Source organism: Papio anubis, chromosome 14 (genome assembly GCF_008728515.1).
Source record: "Papio anubis isolate 15944 chromosome 14, Panubis1.0, whole genome shotgun sequence".
Lineage (NCBI taxonomy): Eukaryota > Metazoa > Chordata > Mammalia > Primates > Cercopithecidae > Papio > Papio anubis.
In genome coordinates, this window is record NC_044989.1 from 9031820 (window position 1) to 9059708 (window position 27889).

A 27889-nucleotide genomic window follows, 5' to 3' on the forward strand; every position below is an offset into this window, starting at 1 on the left:
TTAGATCCCTCACAGCCTCATGGAGACCAGCCCTCTACAAATCAAGACTTGAAAAGTTATTCAGGATATTCCCTGATGTCAAAAACTGTGACTGGGAAACTAGCTAGGAGGGAACAGAATCTGCCTGGTGTTGCAGAAGATGTATTAATATAAATAATAAACACAAAACATGAATTGTAGAAGGCTTCAAATAGAGGAAAACTTCAGATACCAAAAGGATGAAATAATATCAGAAGAAGAAACAGACACAGTTTTTAAATTGTAACTTGTTGTCTAGTGCAATGATAAAAGCTATCCACGAATACAGCGATTTTAGAAAGTTAAATTTTACATGCAGTACTACTAAAATACCAAAGGCCATACATAATGTCTGGCCCAAGCTGCCACCTCATATAGCAACTTCTTACATGGGAGCTTTAAAAAGACTGTTTGGTCCACTGTCCTGCAGTGTCAGGAGACGGCTTTGTCTGACATATTGAATTTCCAATGTCTCTCACACTTCCTCCTTTTCAGATGCACAAAAGGTTTTTGTAAAGTTTCTCTTGGTTTTACTGCTGGCAGCTACAGAAACCATGCCACAAGTCTGGTGTAGAGTTATAGGGTGTGATTTTATTTGACTGGTATCTTCAGAGCTTCTGGATTTTTCAATATAACCGAGAATTTCCTTAAGAGCTGCAAATGAAAATCGGTACCAGTTCGAACCCTTTAGTGGCCGGTTTTTTGAGGTTGGCTGGCTGCTGTTGCACGTTCTCCCCCTCCTCCTCCTCCTGCACCCCCTCGGTTCCCTCCCCTGTCTGCAAGAATACCACTACAGGGCGTTCAGTAGCCTTCCCAGGTGGGTCCTGGCCTAGTACCCTAAAACTATAACCGAGAACACCTATCATTGGGCAGCTTAGGAAACGCGACTGGGACTTTTAGTAGGGGTCCCTCACCGTTCTAAAGCACTCACACTAGAGTCAGGGGACATGGGTTTAAATCCCCACCCGGCCGTTTATCTTGTGCTCTTGGGCACACTGTGTCCCCTATATAAAATAAGCACCCATCTCTTCATCTGACTCCTAGGGCTGCGAGGATGCAATGACTGCACGCAACGCGCACATTCACGGTTTGGTCACTTCTGGCGTCCGGCTGTGGTCCCCACAGGGTGCCCGCGGGCGGAGCGCATCCTCCGGCAGGGGGCGAGCTCCGCACCCCGCTTTCCTCATGGGCCGGCGCGGCCCGCCGTTCAAGTGGGGAGCCCAGAGGTGCTCCGCGCCATGGGCGGGGGGCGGTTGGCGCGCACAGGGCCGGACTCCGGCCGGGCGCACCTCCACACGCACCCTCGGCGGCCGCGGGTCGGAGTCGGGGCCTCCACACGCACCCTCGCCGGCCGGGGGCGGGGTATGGGTGCGGCGCGCGGGGCCCCGAACGCCCAGACAATGCGGCGCGCGGCGGCCAGGAACGGCTCGGCGGGCCGGGGCGCGCGCCGCCTTCCTTCTTGCGGGCTCCGCTTCCCGGCGGCGCGGCAGCGGCGAGCGCGCCGATTGGCGGCCCGGTCCTCCCGCCGCCCCGCCCCACGCCCGGCCGGCCGCCGCCCCCGGTCCGGACCCGCCCCTCTCCGCGGGAGGCGTCGGGGCCCGCGGCTGGGTGGCGGGTAGTTCCCGCCGGCTGTGCGCGCCCGCCTCGGGGCTCGCTCTGAGAGGACGCGGCGGCGGCGGACGCGGAGCCCTCGGCGCGCAGGCAGGCGACTGGCCGATGCGGGCTGCGGCAAGCCGCCTCTGCTCCGTTGCCCTGCGCGGTTCCCGCGCCTGGTTTCCCTTGTCCGCGGGCTGAGCGGCGGGCGGCGGCGGCGGCAACCGAGCGGCGGTCGGAGCCCGCGGCGTTGAGGCGGCGGCGCCTCGCGGCCGTGCGCCAGCGCCCTCGCGCCGAGGCGATGCCGGACCAGATCTCCGTGTCGGAATTCGTGGCCGAGACCCATGAGGACTACAAGGCGCCCACGGCCTCCAGCTTCACCACCCGCACGGCGCAGTGCCGGAACACCGTGGCGGCCATCGAGGAGGTGAGGCGGCCTGTGCGGCGGCTCCGGCCGCAGGTATCCCGCGCCCGAGCCCCGCCCGCCGCTCCCGCATCCACATCCCGGGAAAACTTTCTTTGCTCCAAAGCCGGACGCGGCCGGGCCAACCCTGCCCGAGACAGAAGCCCTTTGTTCCCGCTTAGGTGGCTCGGAGGAGATGGGTGATGGCCACCTTGGGCCTCTGTAAGACCTCCCCTCTCTCGGCCTCGTGGCCCTCGCGGGGTTCCCCGGCCTGGTCCTTTCCCCGCAGCGCGGCCAACTTTGGCCAGAGTCGGGGTCTGCGGCAAGCTGTGGGGATCCCGGTGCCCACCGCCGCCCGCCGCCGCCCGGGGTCCTTGGTCCCCGGCGCGGACCTTACCAACTTGTTCTTGAAGTGGCGCGGCGGGGGCAGCTCCGCTCTCCGAGCTCCCCGCCGCAGTCCCCGAGCCCTGCAGGGCCCCCACCCTCGGGCCCGCGGGTCCGGGGCATCCCGGGCTGCCTGGGAAGGCATGTCCGCCTCTGCCAGGGCGGCCTGGCTGCGCTCCACCCGTGCCCGGAGAAGGAACTGCGGGCAAGGTGTGTGAGAGTCGGCGCTTCTGGGTCCAAGAGGCCTCCAGGAGCCTCTCCCCGGTTACCTGGGTCTCACCTGCTTGAATCCGGGGTGCCACCCTTCCCCTCAACCTGGAAAAGGCCTGGTTTTAGTAAAGTGCTTTCAAGGTGCAAAGTCATCACGCCTAGCTGCTAACTAGCACGCTCTCCAGGTCCTGGGGAGAGAGGAACACGTAGGAACGAAGAAGCTTGGTTGAAAATTAAAGCCGTGGGGAAATGGGCAGGCTGTGAGTCCAGGGGCCACTGTTGGCTGTGGTTTGAGGCACATCCTCACCTTCAGTCCTCCTTTTCCTTACCCACCAAACGGGATTAGTAATGCATCCTTTCCAGGATCAGAGACTATGTGAAGTGCTTAGCACTCTGCTCGACTCAGAACAGGTTTATAAGCCACACATGTGGCGATAGTGAATCCATGATTAAATGTCTCTTGGCCAGAATGTCAGGTTACAGTTTTAAAATTGGGTTTTGCAGGTATTTCAGCAGAAAACGCCTGGGCTAGCAGGCTTGAGGGGAGGTCACCAAAGAGCTTTAAAGGAAGCAATGGCATTATTATTTTTCTTTTTTCTTTTTTTTTTTGCCCATTTGAACAAAGCATCTGCTGTTAAGAATTGAAAAAAAAATCCAGAATGTTTTCCCTTAATGGAAAAATTTTTTCTTTGTAGCTGTAAACAGTCAATATAGGGGAATCAACAGATTCAGCATTCTGAATGCTGTTAGTATAGCTTGGGTAGCCTTGCTTCTCTCCATTTAATTTGGCGGAAGAGAGCTGCATGTAAACCTTTCCTATGAGTTCGGTGATTCCCCAGATCACTTAATTCTACTTTTAGCAGCAAGGCTTAAAAATGATGCCTTCAAATGAGGCAGATGGGGATGGGTGAATGAATTTTTTTCCTAAGTGCCAGTTAAAAAGCACAGTGTTTTGAGAATACACCATTAATAATGTTTATGGAATGATTGCAACCAAAAAGGTAGCTGAATATTTCTTAAGGGAAGGAAGCATTGTGCATGATGTCTTTCTTTAGAAAGCTTGATTATGTTTAAAGTTCTGTTGCTTTTCCCCACTGCAGTTTGTCAGTTAAATATTATTAGCATTGGCAGATGTTGGAAAGCCAAGCAAATAGGAATTGCTATTAAAATTGGCATACACTTTCTCTGATTAATTTTAGTTTACAGTGTGTAATTCCAAAGCTCTTTTTGTATGCTGTGCAGGAGATTACCCTAGAGCTCAGTTACTGAGCAGATTACAAAGAGACTGGATTTGGTCATTTCATTAAATTGCAAGCTTGCTTCATGTTGCCGTCTAAGCCCAAGATTTGGTTCAAGTCTGAAAATGGAAAAATTAAAATCATTTCAGGTTTATTTCACTTTAAGCAAATCTACATACGTGCTATGATGATGGTACGTGTGAGCTTGGTTTTATAACTAAATTTGAAAGTTATTCACTTTCTGAGGTAAATCAATGTGGATTTTTAAATAATGCTCTTTCCCAGGGTGTCTAATGTTCCTTTCTATTACCAAAACTTGTTCTGTATATGGTTTAATAACAAATGATGCGTACAGTATTTTGGTTTTAAACAAAAATCTTCTCATACTGAGACGAAACGTGAGAGGGTATCATGACATAAAGTTACTCATTTAACAAATAAAATAAAATTTGCAAGCTCTTGGTCTTATTTTTAAACAAATGAATCATGGAACTAGCAAACTAATTTTGTATTTATTTATTTATTTATTTTTTGAGACGTAGTTTCGCTCTTGTTGCCCAGGCTGGAGTGCAGTGGTTCAGTCTTGGCTCACTGCACTCTCTGCCTCCCAGGTTCAAGCGATTCTCCTGCCTCAGCCTCCCAAGTAGCTGGGATTACAGGCATGTGCCACCATGCCCAGCTAATTATTTGTATTTAGTAGAGACGGGGTTTCACCATGTTGGTCAGGCTGGTGTCAAACTCTTGACCTCAGGTGATCCACCTGCCTTGGCCTCCCAAAGTGCTGGGATTACAGGCATGAACCACCACGCCCGGCCAGCAAACTAATTTTAAACTGATAAACCTTTTTGAATCTGTTATTTCTAATGTAGGTTATATCTGCCAAAAAATCATTTTACAGTTAAAATGTACTGTTTTGATTTGCATACTTGTTGCTGGCATATTATTATAGTAACTGTGGGTCCCTATCCTGTACTATGAAACTCACAGGTATTGTATTCAGTCCTTATCTCTGCTTTATAGGTGAGGAAATTGAGGCTCAGAGAGGTTAAGTAATTTGCTAAAGTTTATAGGGCTCTGAGGTGGACTTTGAACTTGGCTCCTGCTGCTTTCAGAAACCATGCTGCTTCCTGTTACTTTTCATAATGCTGAATTCTCTAAATTACTCCTTTGTCAGATTGACGTGGGTTCAAGTTCAGACTCCACCACTTGCCAGCTGAGTGAACTTGAGTGAGATGCCTAACATTTTCTCATTTTCCTCAGCTTTAAAGTCTGGGTAATAATACCTGTCAACTTCAGAGGATTGGGGTGAGGTTTTAGTGAGATAATACACAGCACAGAAACTGCCAGACAATTGGTTACCGGATTATATAGTGAGTCCACAGGCCCCAGTGAGGGCTTTTAGAGTGAGGGTGGGATTTACATGGGGGAAGTGTCAGGGAAATGGCTGAATGGCTGAATGGTTGAGTGAATGAAACACTATCGTGTATCTGTTAACCCGTGTGTATTTTTTAAAAGTTTGTTGTCAGGCCAGATGTGGTGGCTCACGCCTGTAATCCCAGCAGTTTGGGAGGCCAAGGCGGGCAGATCACTGAGGTTGGGATTTCGAGACCAGCCTGACCAACATGGAAAAACCCCGTCTCTATTAAAAATACAAAATTTGCTGGGTGTGGTGGTGCGTGCCTGTAATCCCAGCTACTTGGGAGGCTGAGGCAGGAGAAACACCTGAATCCAGGAGGTGGAGGTTGCGGTGAGCCAAGATCACACCATTGTACTCCAGCCTGGGCAACAAGAGTAAAACGCCGTCTCAAAAAAAAAAAAAAAAAAAAAAAAGTTTGTTGTCCTGACAGCTGGTGAGAGCGTACCTGTGTTTTATAATTTTCACTTGACCACCTTCTCTGGTTCAAGTCATCATTTTGTACAATTTTAGCAAACTTAGCAAAGTCTGGTGCTGCAACCAGAGTCTGTCCTGTGCTTTTGGAAATAATGGAAAAATAAGTAGTTGTGACAGAAATTTGAAAAGTGAGGGTTTTTTTGTTTCTTTTTTTTTCTTCTTCTTTTTTTTGGTTTCTTGGAGCCTCTGGGCACTTTGAAATATTCTCAAAATAGGGAAAAATTGTATACATATTTGGAATATTCGTGTTTTTAGTTAGACCCTCCTTTATAGCACCATCCATTCTGCCTTGCTTATTTGGCATTGATGTAGTTTTAAAAATAAATTTGATGTTGACTTGTAAGTATTAAAATTTAATCTACTTCCTTCCGGGGCCGTAATTCTCTACTTTGTTGTCCTTGGTTACCTTGGCAATCCCATTGCTGTCATAAGCACAGGGTTCTAACTGCAGGGGTGGGGTGAGCATCTGGGCCTGCCGGCTCCCAGGGGCCCTGCCGTCCATGGGACCAGACCCCTCCTAGCAGCAACAGTGGGAACCAGGCCTACGTGCTTTTTGGCAAGAATGTGATTCTGAATGTTAGCCCTTTGTGACTTGTTTGAAAAACAGCTCCTCCAAGTCCCCAGATGAACAGATTCTTGCTGTCTTCAGAAGGACATCACCTCCTTGCCCAGAGCATTCATGTTTTTGGAAGTGAGCTTTGATGGGTCAAACAGGGCCACGTTTTAAACTGTGTTCTGAAATTTGAATTTCAGAAAATTTTGAATCACTTAAGGAAGCCATTTTCTCTTCATATGTGAGCCTTCCTCCCTGCCCTCCGGTGAATGCTGAATTCAGTTTCCTTCTTAGGATCAATGGTAGAAGTACTGATGCCACTCTTCGTGGGTTCCAGGTCCTGCCATGCACTCAGCATTCCTGAGTCCTTCAGTGTGGTAGGCTATGTGTGAGGTGGCAGGAATAGAACACCAGGAAGAATATGTTCTCTCTTTGAAGGGACCTGCAGTCCAGCAAGAGGAACAGAATCCTAATCCTGTAAATAAATCAGTGCAAAAAATGTGAGGACCACATCTGTAGGAATGCCCGGAGTCCTGTGGATGTGCAAGGGTGCAAGGGGTCCCAGGGCCTGGGGCTGTGGTGAGGGAGGGCCTTGTATGATGTCGTGCCATTGAGTCTTGAAGTCCAGGCAGTTACCTGTGAGTTACCAAATGCTAAGGCACTAAGCTGGTTCATTGTGGTCTTTTGTACCTGCCTCCCTGCCTTAGGTAAATATTAATCTAGTCCTGAGGTGGCAGCCAACTCAGCCTCTGTGGTGGGATTTTCACAGTCACCTGGTCTCCAGAGGGCTGCTGAGACCAAGAATTTGGAGTGATCCTTAACTCTTCCCGTGCACCCCATGTTTCCAGGCGCCAGTGCCTTCCTTTGTGGAGCATATACATACATTTTAGGCCTGCACTGTCTGATGAGGCAGCCTGAGACAAATCCAGCTCTCAGCTGCCGTATCTGCTTAGTAGCTACATGTGGCTGGTGGCTACCATATTGGTTCAGCAACCAGCAGCAGAGGCATCCCCTGGAAGCTTGCTGAAATGCAGAGCCCCAGGTTCCACCCAGGACCTGAATTTTTACAGCATCCCCACATACACCACAGGCACGTGAGAGCTTACGAAGCACTGTTCTAGACGGAACCCCGGCTGCACACTGGAGTTGCTTGGGCGTTTGTGAAGCAGAGCTGCCTGGCTCCACTCCCTAGAATTCTGACTTAAATTGGTCCGGGCGGGCTCTGGAGCCTTGGCATTTTTTAAAGGCTCCTCCCAAATAGGGTTGATAATCACTGATAGACAGTTATGTAACATAACCTTAGGCAGTTGATAAGTGCTGTAAAGGAAAGTCATGCATATCATGGAGATACAAAGTGGTTCTGGAGATTAGGAAACCAAAATCAGGAAAAGCCTCTCTGCAGAGGTGACATTTGAGCAGGCTGGAATGCAGAGAGGAAGCCAGTCACAGAAGATGTGGGAATAGAACAGCTTGGGAAAAGGCCCTGAAATGCCAATGGGCGGGATCACGGAAGGACTGAAGGAAGGTCAGGGTGTGGGGGGGGAGTGGGTGAGGGAGAGAAGGATGAGAGACAGCGGGCAGAGGGGTGGGCAGCGCCAGGTCACACAGGGCCTTGTCCATCTTGAGGAAGGAATTTGGATTTTGTTCTGTTGTGATGGGAAGCTGTTGAAGGGTTTTCAGCAGGGAATAACATGGTCCGATTTACATTTTAAAGACTTCACTGTGGTGGTTCTAGGGAAAAATAGACTAGCAGGGCATGAAAGGAAAGAGGGAGACCAGTTGCTGCGTGAGGGGCTATTGTAGTCATCCAGGCAAGAGGGTCTTGGACGAGGAGGTAGCAGGGGGGATGGTGGTAAGTGGCCCGATTGAGGTCCATTGTACAAGAAGAGGGGTCCAAACCTTCTAATGGATTGTCATGATTGTGTGCTGTTGGCATAGAGGTAGACCCAACAGAGCTGCCCCGAACAAGGCAACAGCCAAGCTCAATTCATCCAAGCCCTCTGAACAGACCTAGCATCCCCACGGTGAAGCTGGTGCTGTCTAGAGCTACTTAGTGTCAGAATCCAGGCCAACTCTGTGCTGCTTGATGTGACTGGTATAGGACTTGTGTTGGGACCAGTTCCAGGGTCAGTCAAGGAAAGATTGAAGCATAGCTGCATAGACTGGGGCCCAGGGAAAGAGAGAAGCATGGCTGCATAGACTGGGACAGAGGGGTCTGCTCGTGCGACCCTCTGCTGTTTCTGGGCAGACTATAGCAGGTGATATTTCTGGGCATTGTCAGGTACCTGGGATGCTGTCCCCATTTCAGGTCCCCAAACACTCCTCTTTCTTTCCCTACTAAAGAGAGGTGACGTTCCATGATCTGAACCTACCTCCTTTGCTTATGTCTTTTCTGTGTAATGTGGCCTCCAAGTGGATTGCTAGGGCCCTTCCAGGTACTTTTTGTCTTTTTTGTTTGTTTGTTTGAGATGGAGTCTCGCTCTCTTACCCAGGCTGGAGTGTAGTGGCACGATCTCAGCTCACTGCAACCTCTGCCTCCTGGGTTCAAGGAGGATTCTCCTGCCTCAGCCTCCTGAGTAGCTGGGATTACAGGTGCCTGACACCGTGCCTGGCTAATTTTTGTACTAGTAGAGATGGGGTTTCACCGTGTTGGCCAGGCTGGTCTTGAACTCCTGACCTCAGGTAATCCGCCCACCCAAAGTGCTGGGATTATAGGCGTGAGCCGCTGCTCCTGGCTGCCCTTCCAGGTGCTTTTTATACCATTATCGTTTTTATCATATCATCAATGTCTTGGAATAAACAGACCACCAACCCGAGCTGGAATGCTTGGGCTGTATTTTTATGATGATGGTCATTTCTGTGAAGGGATTTGACTGATTGAGTTTCTCCACTCATAAATGGTATATTGGACCCCTACCATATGTTGTCAATGCCAGGTGCCAGGGATGTAAAAGTGGACAGGATGGCCTGGGCGTCTTAAAAAAAAAGAAAAAAATGTGGACAGGACTAGCTCCTTCCTTATAAAGCACTTAATAATCTCATGTTTTATTTGCAGTCCTGTTTCATCCTGTTAACCTTTTTTGTGCCATGGCTCCCTTTGACACTCTGGTGAAGGTGGTCTGCCTCTTCAGGACAATGTTTTAATGCATAGAACAAAATAAGATTTCAAAGGAAACTAATTACAGTCATGCATTGCTTGATGACGAACATGCATCGTTTAAAGATTTCTTTGTGGTACGAACATCCTAGAGTGCACTTTACACACACCCAGATGGCATGTAGGCACCTAGGCTATGTGGTAAGAACCTACTGCTCCCAGGCTCCAAACCTGTACAGCATGCCACTGTATTGAATACTGTGGTAACTGTGACACAGTTACAGTATTTGTATATGGCAAGTATTTGTGTATCTAAACATAGAAAAGATGATAAAAATCCCTCTTATAATCTTATGAGAAGTCGTGTGTGTGGTTCATTGTTGACTGAAATGTCATTATGTGGAGCACGACTGTATATTGAAATTCAGTTAGCAGAATATTTAAAAAGTTTTTGCCATGCTTATAATGCTTCTTTACTAAAGCATTTAGTAACAAGATTTTGTGGTTGGTCTAATAAATACCTTTATTTTGAGATATTGATGATATTTGAGATATTGATATGAGATATTTCTAATAAATGTAATGTAATATTCATGTATCTTTTATTAGAGTTGCAGGTATTGATAATATTAGCACGTGTTGTTTACATTTGTAATTGAAAGATATGATAAATTTCAGTTAGACCCTAATGAAAATACAGATAAATTTTTTTTTTCCAATCCAAGTTTATGGACCCCCTGAATTCAGACTGAGAATTCCAGGCTTGATGGTAAGTTTTGTTTAGCTAGTTTTTTTTTAGAGTGATGGATTCTTTAACAACTCTGTTTGTTAAATATAATTATTATATCTCGTAATTATTATGCTGTCATTGCCATGAATCGGTTCTAAGAGTCTAGCTGAGACGAGTTGCACCTCAGGCCAGTGTTAGAATTATGAGGCGCTAAAGGTGTTTAGAAGCGCTCTTGGCAGGGAGCCATCCACTGTGGTTTTACATCCGTGGGGTGCCCTCTGTTCTTTCGGGGTTATGGCTTGGCAGCTTCTCATCTGATCCCACAGGTTAGTTCATATACTTGTGCATGCCTCAAGAGTTCAGGAGAGCTGTGAATTGGACCTTCTAAATCCTGTAATTAGGATTCTGAGCTGGGTGGGTCCTACAACCCAGCTCTCCTATTTGTGCCTTTCTTGTTTGTCTCACACGGCATGTACTGCCCTTGATTCTGCAGGGCAAGTTCCATTGTGAAGCACCAGAAGATTCATGGGCACCACCTACCCAGAATTTTAAGGGAGACTTTGCAGTGTGTGCTGTTTTCGGTGAGGGTATTTATTTGAAATGATGCTGCTGTTGCAAGAGTGTATTGGGGGTATCCAGAGTGTGGTTGAAGTTAATGTCAGTTGATTTTTTTTTTTTTTTTTAGACAAAATCTGGCTCTGTTGCCCAGGCTGGAATGCAGTGGTGCTATCTTGGCTCACTGCAACCTTGACCTCCTGGGCTCAAGCGATCCTCCTGTCTCAGCCTCCTGTGTAGCTGGGACTACAGGTGTGCCCCACCATTCCTGGTTAATTATTTATTTATTAATTATTATTATTATTATTTTTGAGATAGTGTCTCGCTTTGTCACCCAGGCTGGAGTGCAGTGGCGCCATCTCGGCTCACTGCAATCTCTGCCTCCCAGGTTCAAGTGATTCTTGTGCCTCAGCCTCCTGACTAGCTGGGATTACAGGTGCCCACCAGCACACCCAGCTAATTTTTGTATTTTTAGTAGAGACAGGGTTTTGCCATGTTGGCCAGGCTGGTCTTGAACTCCTGACCTCAAGTGATCCACCCACCTCGACCTCCCGAAGTGCTGGGATTACAAGTGTGAGCCACTATGCCCGGCCCCTGGTTAATTTTTGTAATTTTTGTGGAGAGGGTTTCACCATGTTGCCCGTGGCTGGTCTTGAACTCCTAGACTCAAGCGATCCTCCTGCCTTGCCCTCCCAAAGTGCTGGTATTATAGGAGCCAACCAACATGCCCAGCCTCCCCCTTGTCTTTTCTAACGTTTATGGGGCACTTACTGTGTGCCAGGCATGCTTTAAATTCTTTACATATATCAATTATTAACTCATTTAGTTATTACCAAAATGCTATAGGGTCCAGCGAAATTAGGCCACGTTACCAAGTTCATGGAGCTAGGAAGTGATGAAGCCAGGATTCATTCAAATCAAGCATTTTGACACCAGAGTCTGCTATTTCTTTTAGCAGCCAACAGCCTCTGTAGAGCCTGTGCCAACCAGGACCCTTGGTATTGCAGCCTCTGTAGCCAGCACGCCCTCCTTTGCTGTTAGTGTTAGAAAGTTGCAGCTATTGCATTGCTTGAGTGGGTGCTTCTGGCAAATCCTTGTTGCTTCTCATTTCCTGTTTGCCTCATCTGTCCTCCTTGCTACAGAAATTGTTCTTCTTTCGTCTCCTCACTGCTCTGCCGACATGCCCAGCCCCGCAGAGCGGAGTGGCCAGGGGCATTGCTGACACCCTGGCAGGAGGCCTTCCCTGCCAACGGTGTTATTAATGATGTCATTTTTCCACTCCATGCTGAAGATGGCTTTCTCAGTAAAATCAGGTGGTTGATGAAGACAGTTCTCTCTCATGATGAATTCCCTTGTCTTTTAGGATTCTAGCCAGGCAGTCAGGATTGTCGGGATCTCTTTCCCCAGCTTCTCAGAAGAAATCTTGTTCTTCTTAGAGGTTTTTTTTTTTTGACAGAGGCTCGCTCTGTCACCCAGGCTGGAGTGCAGTGGCATGATCTTGGCTCACTGCAAGCTCAGCCTCCCGGGTTCATGCCATTCTCCTGTCTCAGCCTCCCGAGTAGCTGGGACTTCAGGCGCCTACCACCACGCTGGGCTATTATTTTGTATTTTTAGTAGAGACAGGGTTTCACTGTGTTAGCCAGAATAGTCTCGATCTCCTGACCTCGTGATCCGCCGGTCTTGGCCTCCCAAAGTGCTGGGATTACAGACATGAGCCACCGCGCCTGGCTTTTTTTTTTTTTTTTTTTTTTAATGAAAACAATAATGGTGACAGTGCTGACATTTCTCTGAGCTTTAATTCTGTGTTAAGGACTGTGCTGTGTTTTAAACTGATGATTTGATCCCCTCAATAGTCTTGAGGTTGGTGCTATAGGGACATGCCTCCAGGTTCCACGTTCCACAACCAGCAATTGATAGAGTAAGAATCCCAGTGCTGTGGAGGAGGTCCCCTCCTGTTGATCTTTTAATGCCTCACCTGCCAGTCTTGCTGTTGCCTGGGAAGATTTCTCTGTAGGTATTTCTGTGGGTTTCCTTAGTGCAGGGTAATGATGGTCGTTGATCACCTGCAGTCCCCATTGTTGCTGAATGTGATTACCTGGAGGTCATCAGACACTAACCCCTGGGGAGGCACTTAGCATCAGAGGTGTTTATTAATTTGATCTTGACCGAGTGGCCCCCTTAGAGCTGAGGGGCCAAGAACACTGTCACTGTATGAAAAGGACTAGGAGCCACCCAGACCCGTAAGAGTATTCCCTTCGTTTCAGCAAACTGTATTTTGAGATTGCCACTGAAGGGTGAATCATGGATGTGGCATGTCTAGGTAGATTTGGGTGGAGATAAGTCAGCTCCCTCTTAACAGTTAGGGGAGTTTGGAGAGGTTTTGAAAGAAAGGGAGAATGTTAAGGCCTTGTGTTGTATTCCCCTGATAGCCTGAATCTGTTACCAGCTCTTGGACCTTGGAGCAGGTGACTTCAGTGGTCCTGCCCCAGTTCGTCATTTGTAACACGGAGGGTTGGATGTGATGAGTCCAGTCTTTCCAGCTCTTGACCTTCCATGTCTGCTGCTGTCTGCAACACTTCCCCTGCCTCTTGACACCCTTGCTTATTTTGGTCACCTTCTCTGGTTTTTTCTTTATCTTGGCTATTAATATTTATGCTTTCTAAGAAGTTAGAGCTCAGAGTGAACTTTACCTCTTTCATCACCTTCTTTGAAGATTCTCTCCTTGCAGGTATCACTGGAGTTGATGTGGTGGTTGGTACTTGAGCTGGAATCCCAATGGGTGCCTTGCCGGTTTGAGTTTGGGCTGAATGAGGCCGTGTTGTTTGCCATCCGTCTTGCCTCGGAGCGGTCTTTTTTGCAGTCTTTGCTGCTTTCCTTGGTCTCTTAATTAAAACTTTGTTGTGCTTTGCTTCTCTGGTGAAAAGCAGGTTATATCAGTGATGATCACCAGGTTTTGTGGTCATTGAGTAATGTGGACTGTTGAACTTTAAGAAAATACTGATTTTCTTATATCTAGTGAGCTTCCCTAGATTTTGCGGGGAGCCAGTGTTCTCATCGTTGGAAGATGTCCTCTGTATTGTGAAGCAGTGGTTTTCACGTTTGCCGTGTGGTTCGGTTGTATTTATGTTGTGGAGCAGAAAGACCTAGCCAGGGAGTTAGGAGGGCGGAATCGGAGTTACAAGGTCACCTTATTGTGAGCCAGTTAACTGTGTATCTGGTCTCTAACATGAGAGATTTGGACTAGGTGTTCTCTGACCATCCTCCCTGACCTAAAAATTCCATAGTTCTTTGTATTCATATATACTGGATGTGAAAAGGCCCTGGAATAAGTGATAGGAACAAAAATCAGCCAGGAATGGCTTGTTGATAGCCCTGAAAAGACAACATGGTCGCTGAATCATATCCTCAAGTTGAATTATTTATTTTTGAAAAAACCTTTCTATAGCATCCTGAGAAACTTACTTTGTGTTGTTGTTGCTTTTTTAAAAAAATTGAGATATAATTCATATACCATAAAATTCACCATTTTAAAGTGTCCAACTAAGTGGTTTTTAGTATATTCGCAAAGTTGTGTAGCCATCACCACTATTTAATTCCAGATCATTTTCATCACCAAAAAGAAACCCCATACCCAGTAGGAGTCATTCCCTAGTCCCCTGTACCCGAGTCCTTGGCAGTCACTCATCTACTTTCTGTCTCTGTGGATTTGCCTATTCTGGTCGTTTCATGTATGGAATCATATAATATGTGGCCTTTTGTGTCCAGCTTCCTTTATGTAGCCTAATGTTTTTAAGATTCATCCAAATCATAGCATGGATTTGTACTTTATTTATTTTTATGGCTGAATAATATTCTGTCATATGTGTATGACACATTTTGTTTATTCATTCATCAGTTGATGGACATTCGGGTTGCTTCCACTTTTAGGCTATCATGAATAATCCTGTGAATATTCTACTACAAGTTTTAGTGTAGACATACATTTTTAGTTCTCTTGGGTATATACCTAGCAGTGGAATTGCTAAGTCACTTTAACTTTTTAAACTTAAACTTTATTTAAAGTCAGTTTAACTTTTTGAGGAGCTGCCAAACTGTTTGCCAAAGAGGCTGCACCACATGACGTTTTTACCAGCCATGTGTAAGGGTTCCAATTTCTCCACATCCTTATCAACTCTTGTTATTGTCTGTCTTTTTTATTACACCCATCTTAGTAGGTGTGAAGTGGTGGGTTTGATATGTCTTTCTGTGATGGATGACTAATGATTTTGAGCATTGTTTTACATGCCCATGGCTGTGCGTATCTTCTTTGGAGAACTGTCTATTCAAAGCCTTTGCCATGTTTATATTGGATTATTTGTCTTTTTATTGTTGCGTTGTCAGATTACTTCATATATTCTGTACACTAGACCCGGATCAGATATATAATTTGCAAGTAATAATTTTCATTTTTTTTTTTTTTTTTTTTTTGAGACGGAGTCTCGCTGTGTCGCCCAGGCTGGAGTGCAGTGGCGCGATCTCGGCTCACTGCAAGCTCCGCCTCCTGGGTTCACGCCATTCTCCCGCCTCAGCCTCCGAGTAGCTGGGACTACAGGCGCCCGCCACCTCGCCCGGCTATTTTTTTGTATTTTTAGTAGAGACGGGGTTTCACCATGTTAGCCAGGATGGTCTCGATCTCCTGACCTCGTGATCCACCCGCCTCGGCCTCCCAAAGTGCTGGGATTACAGGCTTGAGCCACCGCGCCCGGCCAATAATTTTCATTTTGTAGATGGTTTTTTCACTCACTTGATGGTGTCCTTCAAAGGACAAATGTTTTTAATTTTGATGACATCCAGAATAGTCATTTTTCCTTTGGTTGTGTAATACAGAGTCACAAAGATTTACACCTGTATTTTCTTCCATTTTGTAATTTCAGTTCTTACATTTAGGTCTTTGATCTGTTTTGAGTTAATATTTGTATATGAGGTGAGGTGGGGGTCCAACTTCATTCTTTTGCTTGTGGATATATCGCTGTCCTGGCACCATTTCTTGGGAAGACTTTTCTTTTCTTCTTGAATTCTCTTGGCGTCCTTTTTAAAAATTGATTTACTTTTGATATATGGGTTTATTTCTGGACCCTCAGTTCTGTTCCATTGATCTTTATGCCTATCTTTTATGCTGGTACCATAAAGCCTTAATTAATTATAGGCCTTACGGTATGTTTGGAAATCAGGAAGTATGAGTCTTCCAACTTTGTTTTTCTTTTCCAAGATTGTTTTGGCTATTGAGGGTCTCTTGCATTTCCATGTGAATTTTAGGATCAGCTTTTCGATTTCTGCAAAAAAGCCAGCTGAGATTTTCATCGAGGTTATGTTGACACTGTAGTTCAATTTGGGGAGTATAGACATCTTAACAATCTATCATAACATCTTCTATCTTTGAACTTGGGAGTTTTTTTCATTTTCTTTTCTTTTCTTTTCTTTTTTTTTTTTGAGACGGAATTTTCCTCTGTTGCCCAGGCTGGAGTGCAATGGTGCGATCTTGGCTCACTGCACCCTTTGCCTCCTGGGTTCAAGCAATTCTTGCTTCAGCCTCCCGAGTAGCTGGGATTACAGGTGCCCGCCCCCACACCTGGCTAATTTTTGTATTGTTAGTAGAGATGGGGTTTCACCCTATTGGCCAGGCTGGCCTTGAATCCTTGACCTCAGATGATCCGCCCACCTCTGCCTCCCAAAGTGCTGGGATTATAGGCGTGAGCCACTTGCACCCGGCCTCATTTTCTTGTCTTAAATTTCTTTCAGTGATGTTTTGTAGTTTTTAATGTACAAATCTTACATTTCTGTTAAATTTATTCCTAAGTACTTTTTTTTGATGTGAGTGGAATTGTTTTCTTAATTTCATTTCTGGATTATTCATTGTTAGTGTATAGAAATACAGTTAACTTTTTGTATATTGTTCTTATGGCCTACAATTTGCTGAATTTGTTTATTGTCTTTTATAGTTTTGTGTATACGTATGTGTATTCCTTAGGATTTTTAATATGCAAAATATCATCTGCAAATAGAGACAGTTTTGTTTATTCTTTAATAAGTTGAGCACCTTTTATTTCTTTTTCTTTTCTGCTTGCTGGATCAGTTCTTAATCATCTTTAAATGCCCAGTGATTTGCACAGAATAGGTGCTCAGTAACTGTATTAATTAACTTCAGTATTAAAAATCAGTTTTTATGTAAGCTGCAGTTTCTTGTATTTAATTTGTTTTATTTATTTGGCCTCTGGGCATGTTGATAAAATGGGATGATTTGCTTGCTTGGTCTTTAGTTACAAAGGAAGTTAGTGGAAATGGTTTTGCATTTGTAAATGGGTTTTAGATATTTGCCTTGTCTGGCCACGGTGCTTGGTAGTCACTCAGGAGGCTTAGAGCCAGGCCTCCTATGTTCTCTGCAATAGCAAACCCTTTCCAAGCTGTTGTTTCTGCTGGTGAGTGTGGCTGGTGTTTTGATTGTTTTCTATCAACATTGTCTTGATTTGGTCCCCACAGGAGACTGCTCACTTCTTGACAAAAGGTAATTATTGAGATTTCTGGTTTTTTTTTCTCACCTTGTGAATTCTCTTGTTTTTCTTTTTTGGCAAATAGGAATGAGGTGTGTTCACTACTGGAGCATTGGGCTGTCAGAACCCGTAGCTTTGGTTTGCCTTGGTCACAGCCTGCCAGGTTGCGTGCTTTTGATTTGGAAGAGGTACTGGTGGGTGTGTTCGCCAGCAGGGATCACCCACAGTAAAAATCATGGGTAGGAGAAATGGTCCTTCACCTTTTCCCATCTTCCTTCTTTCCATTGTCTACACTCCTGGTCCCGCCTTTTCCCTTGGGACTGGGATGCTTATGCTGGAACCTCATCAGTGTCCAAAGCTTAAAATTCTCCTCTGTTTCCAGAACCTCCAGGGCCTGGGTTTTCTCTTTAAAAGATCCTATTCCATCCAGAGGAGACTCAAGAGTCCTGCTTTAATTTGGGATTTTAGGCAGAGGCCTTCCTGCGTCTCTCAAGTCACACTTGCAAGCGACTGCTTTGGTGATGACATTTAAAGTTGGCCTCCTTTCCTACCACTCTGACTCCCCTCAGTTTTCTAGAACTGGGTTTATTGTTCTATATTTTAAAAATGATTTATTATCTTCTATAGCAATGTTGGAAGGAGCTTAATTTTCGAAGTGCACAGTTCTCTTTATGGTCAGAGCGAAGTAAAGGAGATTTGATTGATCTTATGACAAAATTGCTTTAGTCATAGCTGATATGAAATCTCTTAAGGGCCCTGTTTTATTTGTTCTTTTAATTTATGAACCTTCTTGGATCCTTCAAGTGTCCGTATACTAAGTCAGTGAAGCCTTATCTGGAACATGCAGGCATCATTTTTGCCCCTAATATGCCGTGAAATGCTATAGGGTTCTGATGCTTTGTTAGATTTTGGTGTGAATTAGGGAGTAGCAGTGTCAGCAAATGTGTGTTTCAGAAATTTGTTAATGGTTTTTTCAAAGGAAAATGTACTATTAGCTGGAATAAGCTGGCAGTCATAGGGCGTGCATTAGACTTGGAAGTAAACAGAAAAAGACCCCCAGTGAAGTAGAAAGTAGCTGCTATAAAGCCCATTTTGTTTCCCTGTAATTCAGGGTCATGTCATCCTCAGGCTTCCAGAAAGACCATGTAGTGAAATGGGAACAGCAGGGACCCCGTGCCCTACAGCTGAGGCCAGTAGGACGGAGGGGGAGAGAGAAGAGTTAGACCAGCTTAGAAGGGTGGGGCCACCTCCTACTCTGGAATTCCTGCAGGTCTCACTAAGCCACAGCAGATTGTGTTTATTGATGTTAGGTTGGTCGTTAAGAATAGTCAAAATCAGCATCCTCTGCTTTGGTGCGCTGGGGTGTACGTAATCCGCTGAGGATAGTATCCATGAAAATAGTTTTTGAACTTTGCTTTGCAAATTTTGATGAGCTTGAGTTCACTGAGAAAATTAATTTCTGTAGAACAATTCCTTCATTTAATGTTGGCCCAAATGAGGCATTTAGTATGGAATTTGGGCCTTGGTGGAATAACATGGAAATGTTTTCTGGGATACATAGCCTAACCTGATGAGGACAACCATTGCTGAGCAGTGTGAGGGAAGGGAGGATTGCCCAGTGAGTGACTGCTGCCAAGCAGGAGGCTTCCTGCTTGACCTCTGAATACTCTGGCACTTCCTTTTTAGGGTCAGGAAGCTTCCAAATCCAGAGATCCCCCCGTTTGCAGTTTTTAGTTTTCCTCTGGAACTGCCATACCAGACCGAGTGTGCCTAGTGTTGGGACTAGATATTACTTCTCTTTGAATCCCAACATGATGCCTAGCATACATAATTGTCAGAAAATGTTTGTTGATTGTCAAGGTCCTGCTAATCTTGTTGATTTTGTGATTTCCTACCTTTCTCTTTCAAAGGATTGCTGTATGCCTGGAAATAAATCCGTTTTGGTTTGCAAAATCAAGGTTGTCGTGTCATCCTTTGAAACAATTAGAGAGGCAGGAAAATCTTTTAAGGATGATTGAACTCTCCACTCTATATACCATCCCAATTAATATCTGATTTCTTCTTTGAAAAACATAATTAATCATATCTTTTCTTCTGTAGAACCTTCCCTAACACTCCTCATTTATCAGAACAAATTTCTTTTCTGAATTTTTGAAGCAATTAGTTTCTGACTCTCTTTGTGTGTCCTTTTTTATCCATCCATCCATCCATCCATCCATCCATCCATCCATCCATCCATCCATCTGTCCATTTATCCATCTCTGTCCATCCGTTGATCCATCTTTGGGACAGACCTGGGATGTCTGTGCTCAGAAGCAGAGTACTCTACATCTGGGAAGCACGGTGGTCATGCCCGCAGCTGTCACGCTCCTTGCATGCTGGGCTGTGGTCCTGGCTTCTCTTGTCTTCTGTAGAGCGGGAGTCTCACCAAAGGAGGGGATGGGAGGGCTAGGTTTAGTCAAGGTGCGTAAGTTGGAACACTGCAAATGGGGTTCAGCTTACCCAGGGTTGTCCCTGTTTGGTCAGGGCAGGGTCAGCAAAGCTCCAGCCTGTTTTTGTATGTAAAAAGTGTAAGCTAAAAATGGTTTTTTAAAATGGTTTTTAGGGGTTGTAAACAAAATCCCAGAAGAAGATGCAACAGAGACCGTGTATGTGCAATCTGCAAAGCCTAAAATATTTATCATCTGCTCCTTTATAGAAAAAGTTGTCCCAACCCTGGTTAGAGCTCTGAGTGTGGGTAGATATGTCTCACAGATCTACTCTGTCCCAGGGTCTGTCTCAGCCTGGGCCAGAATACTGAGTTGTGAGGAACCTTAAAGACACTTGTCTAGTGGTCTGTAGGACGCATGGCCCTGTTTAGACATTCTGCTTGCTGTAGTTACCCAGGGACCTGCTGCTGTGGAAGCAGCCTTTTCTTCCCTAGGAAATGTATATTAACTGAAAGCAAGTACTTTTGCCTTTTCCTCTGTGGTCCCGATTTTACCTCTGAGGTCATGAGTAAGTCCAGGTGACAGGTGGGTCAGAGCTGGATTATAGAGGGCTGAGCATGTCAGTCAGAAATTGATTCAGAAGGTTGTGGGAAAATATTAAGGGCTTTTGCGTAGGGGAGTGACATGAGCATAGCTGGGCTTGGGAGGTCTGGCCTGGCATGGTTTGGGATCCTGGGGGAGTTGGAGCAGGCTGGTAAGGTTAGGGGCAGGGAGACCAATAGGAAGCATTGGCCACTGCCGTGGGAAGTGGTTGTAAGGGTCTGGATTAGGGCATTGGAAATACAAAGGAAGGGAAGTTAAGTATAGGGCATAGGGAATACAAATTCCAGGGAAGTTAAGTGGCAACTCCTCATCTTCTAGTTTGTGCTGTCACCGGGGTTGGTTGGTGTGTGGTTGCCATGTTCAGGCCAGCCTTCCTCCTTCCCTTCCTCCTTCCGTAGAGCAACTGCTCCATATCAGCCATGGGTTCTGCGGAGTTCCTGCCTGGAAGGCGTCCATGGGCTGGAGGAAAGGAGAAACAATGGTTCTGCCAGGGAGGAGATGTCATTGGATAAGCTCCTTGAAGGCGGAGGTTGTGTCCTATGTGCTGCCTCATGCAAGCCAGTCTCACCCTGGGGCACATAAGAGGGGCTCAGAAGGTCGGCTGTTTGAAGTCCCACAGCTGACTGGCCACATAGATGATAATGCTGTACACCAGAAGTCAGTGTTATAATAAAACTCTTAAAAATCCAATCTTACCTGTACTTTTAAGGAACCTACCATTTACGAATAAAAGATCAACCATTTATTCATTCAGTATCTGTTTTCTGTAAAGCACACTGTATGACTGTATACCCTTATGCATAGTAATTGCCATGCCTATTGCAGGGGGCGGGGTCACCTCCCTGAGGCCGTGCAGAACTCGGCATGGGTCTACTTTCTGCCCCTCTTGAGCTTTTATTTCCTTATTTCCCCAAATACCTCTGCCTCATTTCTTGATCTAAGGATGTTCCTTAATGACTTCAAGGGTACCTTCCAGCTTAGGGATTCTGTAATTTTAACGTCCAGCTTGCTGAAGGGCTTTGTGGTAAAGGGGGAATTGGGAGGATTGCTGAGGTTGTCCTGCCCTGGATGCTGGCCTCTGCACAAAGGTCCTTTCAGGCTGCCGTGGGGAGGACTGTCCTGTGTCACTTCTTCCTCCCTCTTAATCCCTGGAAGGGAGGACATGGGGAACAGGTCACAGGGAGCCTGGAAGAACAATGAGCATGCTGTCCGTCCACTAAAAACATTGACAGTCTAGCAAATAGTGTGCCCTTCCCTGGCCTAACATCACCAGCCTGTGATCTCTCTCCCAGTACTCACCCAGGGACCAGAAAGGCGGGAGGTCTGGAGAGAGATTGCAGGTGGCTCCCTTGGTCAGTCAAGAGCCATTCCCTTCTCCTGCGTGCTGGGGGGTTGCACCATGGCTTGGGATAGGCTGTTGTCGGTGGAGCAGAGGTGTCACCCAGCTAGAAGGGTAAGGGAGCTCAGACCCAGTCCAGGTGTTCAGGTCCTGCTCCCTGGCGGGAGGGAAGGATGTGTGAGAGGATATTCCAGATCCTCGTCTCCTGTGGATGTGGAATCCTGTTCATCTGCCATCCAGTCTGCAGCCCTGCTGGGCTTGAGAAGTCTTCATTTCTCACTAGCAGCCTCCATTGTCCCCACTTCCTCCATTATCCCTACTTCCTGCATTTTCAGGGTGCTTGGCCTCTGCTGTACCCTCAGCCCCTAATCCTAAGGGCACGTGCTCTGTGAAGAGGGGGACTTGGGGTTGTGCGCACCTGTGCCCTGCAGTGCCTGATGCCTGAGTGTTGTGCCGGCTCTGCCTGTGTCGTTCAGCAGTGAGCCTCCTCTAAAGCAAGGGCACCGTTTGCACGGCGGGCTTGTTTCCTGTGTTTGTATTCTTACTTCCTAAAACCAAACTGCAGACTCCTGAGGGCAAGAGCTCTTTTTTCTTTTTTTAAAATAAGCTCTCATTTTTATTTATAAAATAAGGCTATTTTCTTTTTTTTTTTTTTTTTTGAGACGGAGTCTCTCTCTCTGTCGCCCAGGCTGGAGTGCAGTGGCCGGATCTCAGCTCACTGCAAACTCCGCCTCCCGGGTTTACGCCATTCTCCTGCCTCAGCCTCCCGAGTAGCCGGGACTACAGGCGCCCGCCACCGCGCCCGGCTAGTTTTTTTTTTGTGTGTGTTTTTTAGTAGAGACGGGGTTTCACCGTGTTAGCCAGGGTGGTCTCGATCTCCTGACCTCGTGATCTGCCCGTCTCGGCCTCCCAAAGTGCAGGGATTACGGGCTTGAGCCACCGCGCCCGGCCAAAATAAGGCTATTTTCAAGCACCGTTTGGGTGGGACAGGGCTCATGCACATTTTACAGCTGAGAAACAGCATCACAGAGGTTTAATGGCTCTGTAAAATAAGATAATTGGTAAGTGGTAGCCCTGAGACTTTAACCAGGATCTTACAGCTCTTGTTCAATGAATGATCTTTCTGTAACCCAGAACCAGCTGAGTATTTGGGAGGTGCTCAGTAACCATTTTACTGAGTTAAAAAAATATGTGGGTAAGGTATTTGTGAGTACATGTGCATATACACAGATTCTCTATGCTTAGAAACTTTTTTGACCAGCCTCTTTATTTGAACAGGGATTTCAAGGTTTGTATATGCATTGTTTGTTGCATGTTACTGTCTTTGGAAATGACTAGTGAAGATAGATAACTTAGAAATATTTGCATGTTACATCAGAAGAGAGTTAATAGTACTGGTTGCCATTAATACTAGTGGTATTAGCTGTTCCAGCAAAAGGTACTACTTATTCATAATAACCAGATAATAGCGAGATTGGAGAGAATAGTCTAGATAACATTATGAGTGTATCTATATTTATAATTTAAATGGAATGGGGTGAATCTTTTAATATGAGGTTTTAAGAATTCGAGAATTTTAGTTTGAGACATAATTCATGGTATATGGTTGATAAGGACATACTCTTTGGCCATATAACCTTGGAGAAGTCATAATCTTGAATTATTTATCATTGGAATGAATCATCCTTTTGAGAGAATCATATCTTCCTTCAGTGTTAAAAATATACTTATGTCATCTGTCATGGTGAGTATTCCAGTTACAATGCATATTTCTTTTTTTCACATCCTGCCCACTCACTTGGTGTTATCCTTGAGAAGAGAAAGATTTGAGATGATGGCTAAGTGGTTTCCAGTCTTTGAGTCTATAATCACATTCTCCGTTTCTTCTCATTCCTTTTGGTTGCTATGTTTTGATATTTGGTCTTTGGTCTCTTTCTTTGGGGAAGAGTGACTGGATGGCCACAGGAGGAGGAAACCCATTTGGGAGCTGATAGTTGATGTGTTTTTGTTATGCTTGGCAGAGTGAGCGCCCCCCTTCTTCCTGAGCAGAGTTCATGTATGATGTACAAATGAATGGTCTCTTTCCATCTGGCCGTCACAGAGGCAAGAAACTGGTGCCTCTGGAGCATTGAATTTCTCAGACTCTCAAGGGACAGCAGAATGTGTATGTGAACTGGCACACCCAAATGCAAATTATTTCTGGTGATACCTAATATATGTAAATGTATGCTGCTCAGTTGGCCAAGAAATTATGAACGGCACTCTTCCTAAATAATGCTATATAACTGAAATTTTAGTTTTGTCATCACAATAGTGAGGTGTGTTGGTAGTCCTATTTCCTGCCAAATTTCTGTAACATTTCCAGCAGCTTCAAGCACCCCTCACGGGCCGACTCCACAGAGGTGGAAGATCCGGCATCTTAGGAGGGAGTGCTGCCGGGCTCCATTCCGAAGGCCGTGCCTGCCTTGTTACCGCGTAGGGGCCTGGCAGTTGAGGGCTGAGGGCGGAAAGTGGACAATCAGGATAGAGACAGGATTCAGCAGAGAAGCGGAGTTTTAGTACAGATATACTAAACATCTGTACAGATGTGGGCCCCCCGCACATCTTCATGCTTCACTTCAGGAACAAAGAAACCCAACAGGTCTAAAGACAGTAGGGCATACCTGCAGAGCCGGTGGCGGGGGCAGGTGGCTGGTGCTGCTTCCATGGTGGACTTTGCAGTTGCCCTGGGGATGGACTTTGCTCAGTGGTGCCCACTGCAGTGAACCTCAGCCCCACCTCTGTTGTCTTCACCCTTTGACCTCACTTGAGCCTGGACTGAGGGGTTTCCCCTGTCTGTTGATGAACCAACCTGAGTAGTGTGCATCCAGCCTCTCGCTGAGCTGGGCACCAGGGGCAGCGACAAAGGAGACAGGAGAAATGGCCATCCCCCTTGGGCACTGCTGGCCTGGCAGGAGAGGCCTAGTGTTTGTCTAGAGAGGAGCGGGGCAGATGTGGCCAGTATTGAGCTGGCTGCTTTTCTGTGGGAGCCTGAATCTCAGTGGAGCCTGGAAGGCCATGCAGGCGTTAGGCAGCCAGGATTGCCTGCGTTAGGCACCGGGCTGGGCACACAGCACTAGAGGGAATTGGTTGAGTAAGTGATGGAGTAGTTGACAGCGAAGGGAGACTGGAGAGAGCATTCTGCAAGGGGACAAAGTGCCTGAGCCTAAGAAGGGGAGACAGGCTGTCTGGAGAACGCGAAGGAAGTGCCTGGCCCTGGAGGTGTGTGCCCCTCCTGTCCTCCGTAAACTGTGGGTGGGCTGAGGTGTTGGGGTCATTTGTGGGCCTGGAGTGATTGCTGATTTCTGCAGCCCTGGTGGTTGTCAGTGGGCTGGGGTAGAGATGTGTGTTTATGTATGGAGCAAGGAAGGTCCTAGCCTCGCTCAAGAGGTAAAGAAGCTGCGGGTTGAGGACAGCTTCGTGATTTCTGCAGGAAGAGATGATGATGTTTGCTTCTTTTACATTCTGCATTAAAGGCCCCAGACTTTTATGGGGCATTCGCTGATGTGAGTAAAGAGGGAGTCCTGGATTTCTAGGCACTCACAGTTTCAGAATAAACAGATATGTAAACAGCTGATTACCATATGGTGTGATAAATGTGTCAGGATACAGAGGCAGTTGCTATTGGCAACACCAAGTCAGTCATAACCTTCGGGAGTGAACAGTGCTTGTTCGCTCAGGGTCTGACCAGGGACCCAGAGGACCAGTGATGGGGACCCAGAGGGGCTGCGTGGGCCTGCCACCACTGCGAGCCTGGGTTACAAGACTGAGCAGTGCAGCCCTGACTCTGGCAGGCGAGTATCCCAAGCCGAAGTTTCTGGAAGCCACAGCCTGAGCCCAGGGCCTGGAACCTGCAGGAGAAAACTGTGCTGAGACTGATTCCCCAGTGGGCAGCCCCACAGCTGGTCTGCAAGCTGCTTTCCCTGGGCAGACTCAGCCTCCTGCAGGAGGGGTGTGGGAGGGAAGGAGCAGTGTCTGTGCAGACCTGGGTTCCCCCAGAACTGAGGTGCTGGATGAGGTGCGCGCATCCCCTGAGCTGCTTGGCGAGGAGGACGGTCCATGTTTTCCATCACAACTGGGAGTAAGAGCAGATATGTGGAAGGCAAGGACGTTTTTTCACCTTTTGAAGGAAGGTTGTTAGGAAAACGCCTGCATTTTCTAGTCGCTGGAGAAGCCCTTTTAAGCAGACCAGATTTATAAGGGTTTTGATTAGAACAGTGGTGTGGGGAGCGGCAATGTCTTTAATAGCAATAAAACCCAGAGTTGGGGTCTGCCTGCACAGGAGCGTGGGCCAGGGGGTCCTGTGTGACCTGGGAGGTGTGTGAGGGAGGCCCTGGGCTGGTTCCATGGCAGGGCACAGTCCAGCTTCTTGCTTCCTGGCAACACAAACCCCTGCCTGTTTCTGGAGGGCAGATGCTGCCCAGGCTCGGCTGCTTTGCGGTTCTATGTCGGTCACTTTCCCCAGGCCACTTCCTTCCTTTTTCTTCTTATGCCAGCCTGGGCAAGAGGCCTTTGTGCTTCCTGCCAGCAGGATGGATGGGGGAAAGGCAGTGGCTGGGTGTTTCTCTCTGCTGGAAGGGTTTGCTGGGGTGAATCCTTTCCCTTCACTCCCTCCTGTAGCCAGGACCTTGTCACCTCCAGGGAGCAGGTGACAGTTTCCTTGACTCCTCACCGGGTTTTCAGGCTCTGCCCTCTTCCTCTCCCCAGCCAAGCTCTCCTCTGACCTCAACCAGGAGGGACTTGCTCTAGGGCTTAAGTTAGGTCACATCTGACTTTAAGCCCCAGTTTTAGCATCTGGTATGGTGGCAACAGCCTGGGCTTTGACAGACTTGGGTTTGCGTCATGGCTCGGTACCTGCTACCCATGCGCTGAGATGCCAGTGAGCGGTCGCTGGTCATGCCACATAGCTGCCACCTCCCGGCCGCCAGCTCTGTTGTGTGTGCGTGCCCATTGAGATGCCTGGGTGCCGCCACACCCCGGCCTGCTCCTGCCTGTTCCTCCTCCTGTCAGAGGGCCCTGTTCTTGCTCATAGACTCCCCCACAGCAGTGGGCCTGCTGTCTGCCTGACTCTTGGGTGTGCCTGGCATCTGCATGCTGTGTTCCCATGCTCCTTCTGCTAGTTGGAGCCCTTGTGCCATGCCTTCCTTTGCAGACTCTCCTCTCTGTGCCATCTCCCATGCCACCCTTGAGGTTTTAGCTCTGTCACCTGACAGCCTGGCCCTTCCCTGCAGCAGGTGAGGAATGAGAGCTGGGCTGTGCCCCTCCCACCCACTTGACCCAGTGGACCCTTTGGGAAGTGGCAACTGTGAGTCTGCCTGGCTTGCTCCAGTTGCCCATCTTATCCTGTGAGTGAAACTCCTGCTTCCATCTCTCTTGATCTGGCCCCTTCTCTCCATTCCTCCGGCTGCAGTGGATGCCTCTGTCATTTGTCGACCAGAGCATTCAACAGCCTCTGCTCCCACTGAGGTCATGGTGATCGTCTTAAAGATTTGCTGTTTAACTTTTGAGCTGAAGACACATCGGTGACTTCCCTGACCTTTTGGAAAGTAACCAGACTCTGGGTCCTTCTCCCTTGTTGATCTGGCCCCTTCCTCCCTCCCACCCCATCTTACATCCCACCCACGCCTGTCCTCTATGTCAACGTGCCTCACTGCTCTGCGCCCGATCCTTTTACACAGGGGGTCCCTCTGTTTGTGGAGTCGCCCTGCTCTTCCTCTTTCCCTGCCTATTCTGTGAAGTTCAGTCCAGCGCCCCTTCCTTGGAGGCCACATTAGAGGGCTTTGTGCCCGCATACCCCTTTCGTGGCTGACTGTCCACATTATACTGTCTGTATCTGTTATTTACTGTCTCTCTTTGACAAGCTATGATCTTAGGAGTGCAGAGAACTTGTCTGATTTGTTTAACCACCTCACTTAGCACATAACTTGTCATATTTTTAATTTGTTTTCTATCTCCCCTTTTCCCCATTAGATCATAAGCTTCCTGAGGGCAGGGATTTTTGACTCTTATTTAGTGATGCATCCTCAGCACCCAGAATTGCGCCGGGCACATCATATATGTTTAATATGTGTTTGTTGAATGAATAAAACTGACAAGCAACTGCAGCTTAGATTACAGGGAGTGAGACACGCTGTTCCCAGAGCTCTGGTGTCATTGGTTCATAGAAAGCTTGTTTCTCTGGCCATGGGGACTTGATTCTTAGAGGGTAATGGTTTGAAAGTTGAATTAGTGAGTGCAGATCCTTAAAAAAGTACAAATTATGTTTGTGCCCTTGTACCGA

The 27889-nt window shown here is 47.0% G+C and overlaps 1 protein-coding gene and 1 long non-coding RNA gene across 8 annotated transcripts in view; one reads left to right on the forward strand and one right to left on the reverse strand.

Moving 5' to 3' along the window:
* Positions 1–248: 248 nt before the first annotated feature.
* LOC116270242 lies at positions 249–1298 on the reverse strand. Of its 2 annotated transcripts, none has more exons than XR_004178178.1 (2): positions 1040–1298; positions 249–672 (listed from the first exon to the last, which is right to left on the reverse strand). It is a non-coding gene; the product is annotated as an uncharacterized LOC116270242 (long non-coding RNA). The 2 variants fall into 2 exon arrangements; XR_004178179.1 differs by having other exon boundaries at positions 950–1298.
* Positions 1299–1588: 290 nt separating this feature from the next.
* The window catches only part of ASAP2 (ArfGAP with SH3 domain, ankyrin repeat and PH domain 2), a 199285-nt gene continuing 172984 nt past the window's right edge, over positions 1589–27889 (forward strand). For 3 of the 6 annotated variants that reach the window (XM_021924555.2, XM_021924557.2, XM_021924561.2), the window contains exon 1: positions 1704–2038. In XM_021924555.2, the coding sequence (XP_021780247.2) occupies positions 1913–2038 (126 nt within the window). In that variant the 5' untranslated portion in view covers positions 1704–1912. Of the gene's footprint in view, positions 2039–5683; positions 6791–27889 lie in introns of those variants that run through there. The other 3 variants (XM_021924556.2, XM_021924559.2, XM_021924558.2) reach the window with 2 other exon arrangements.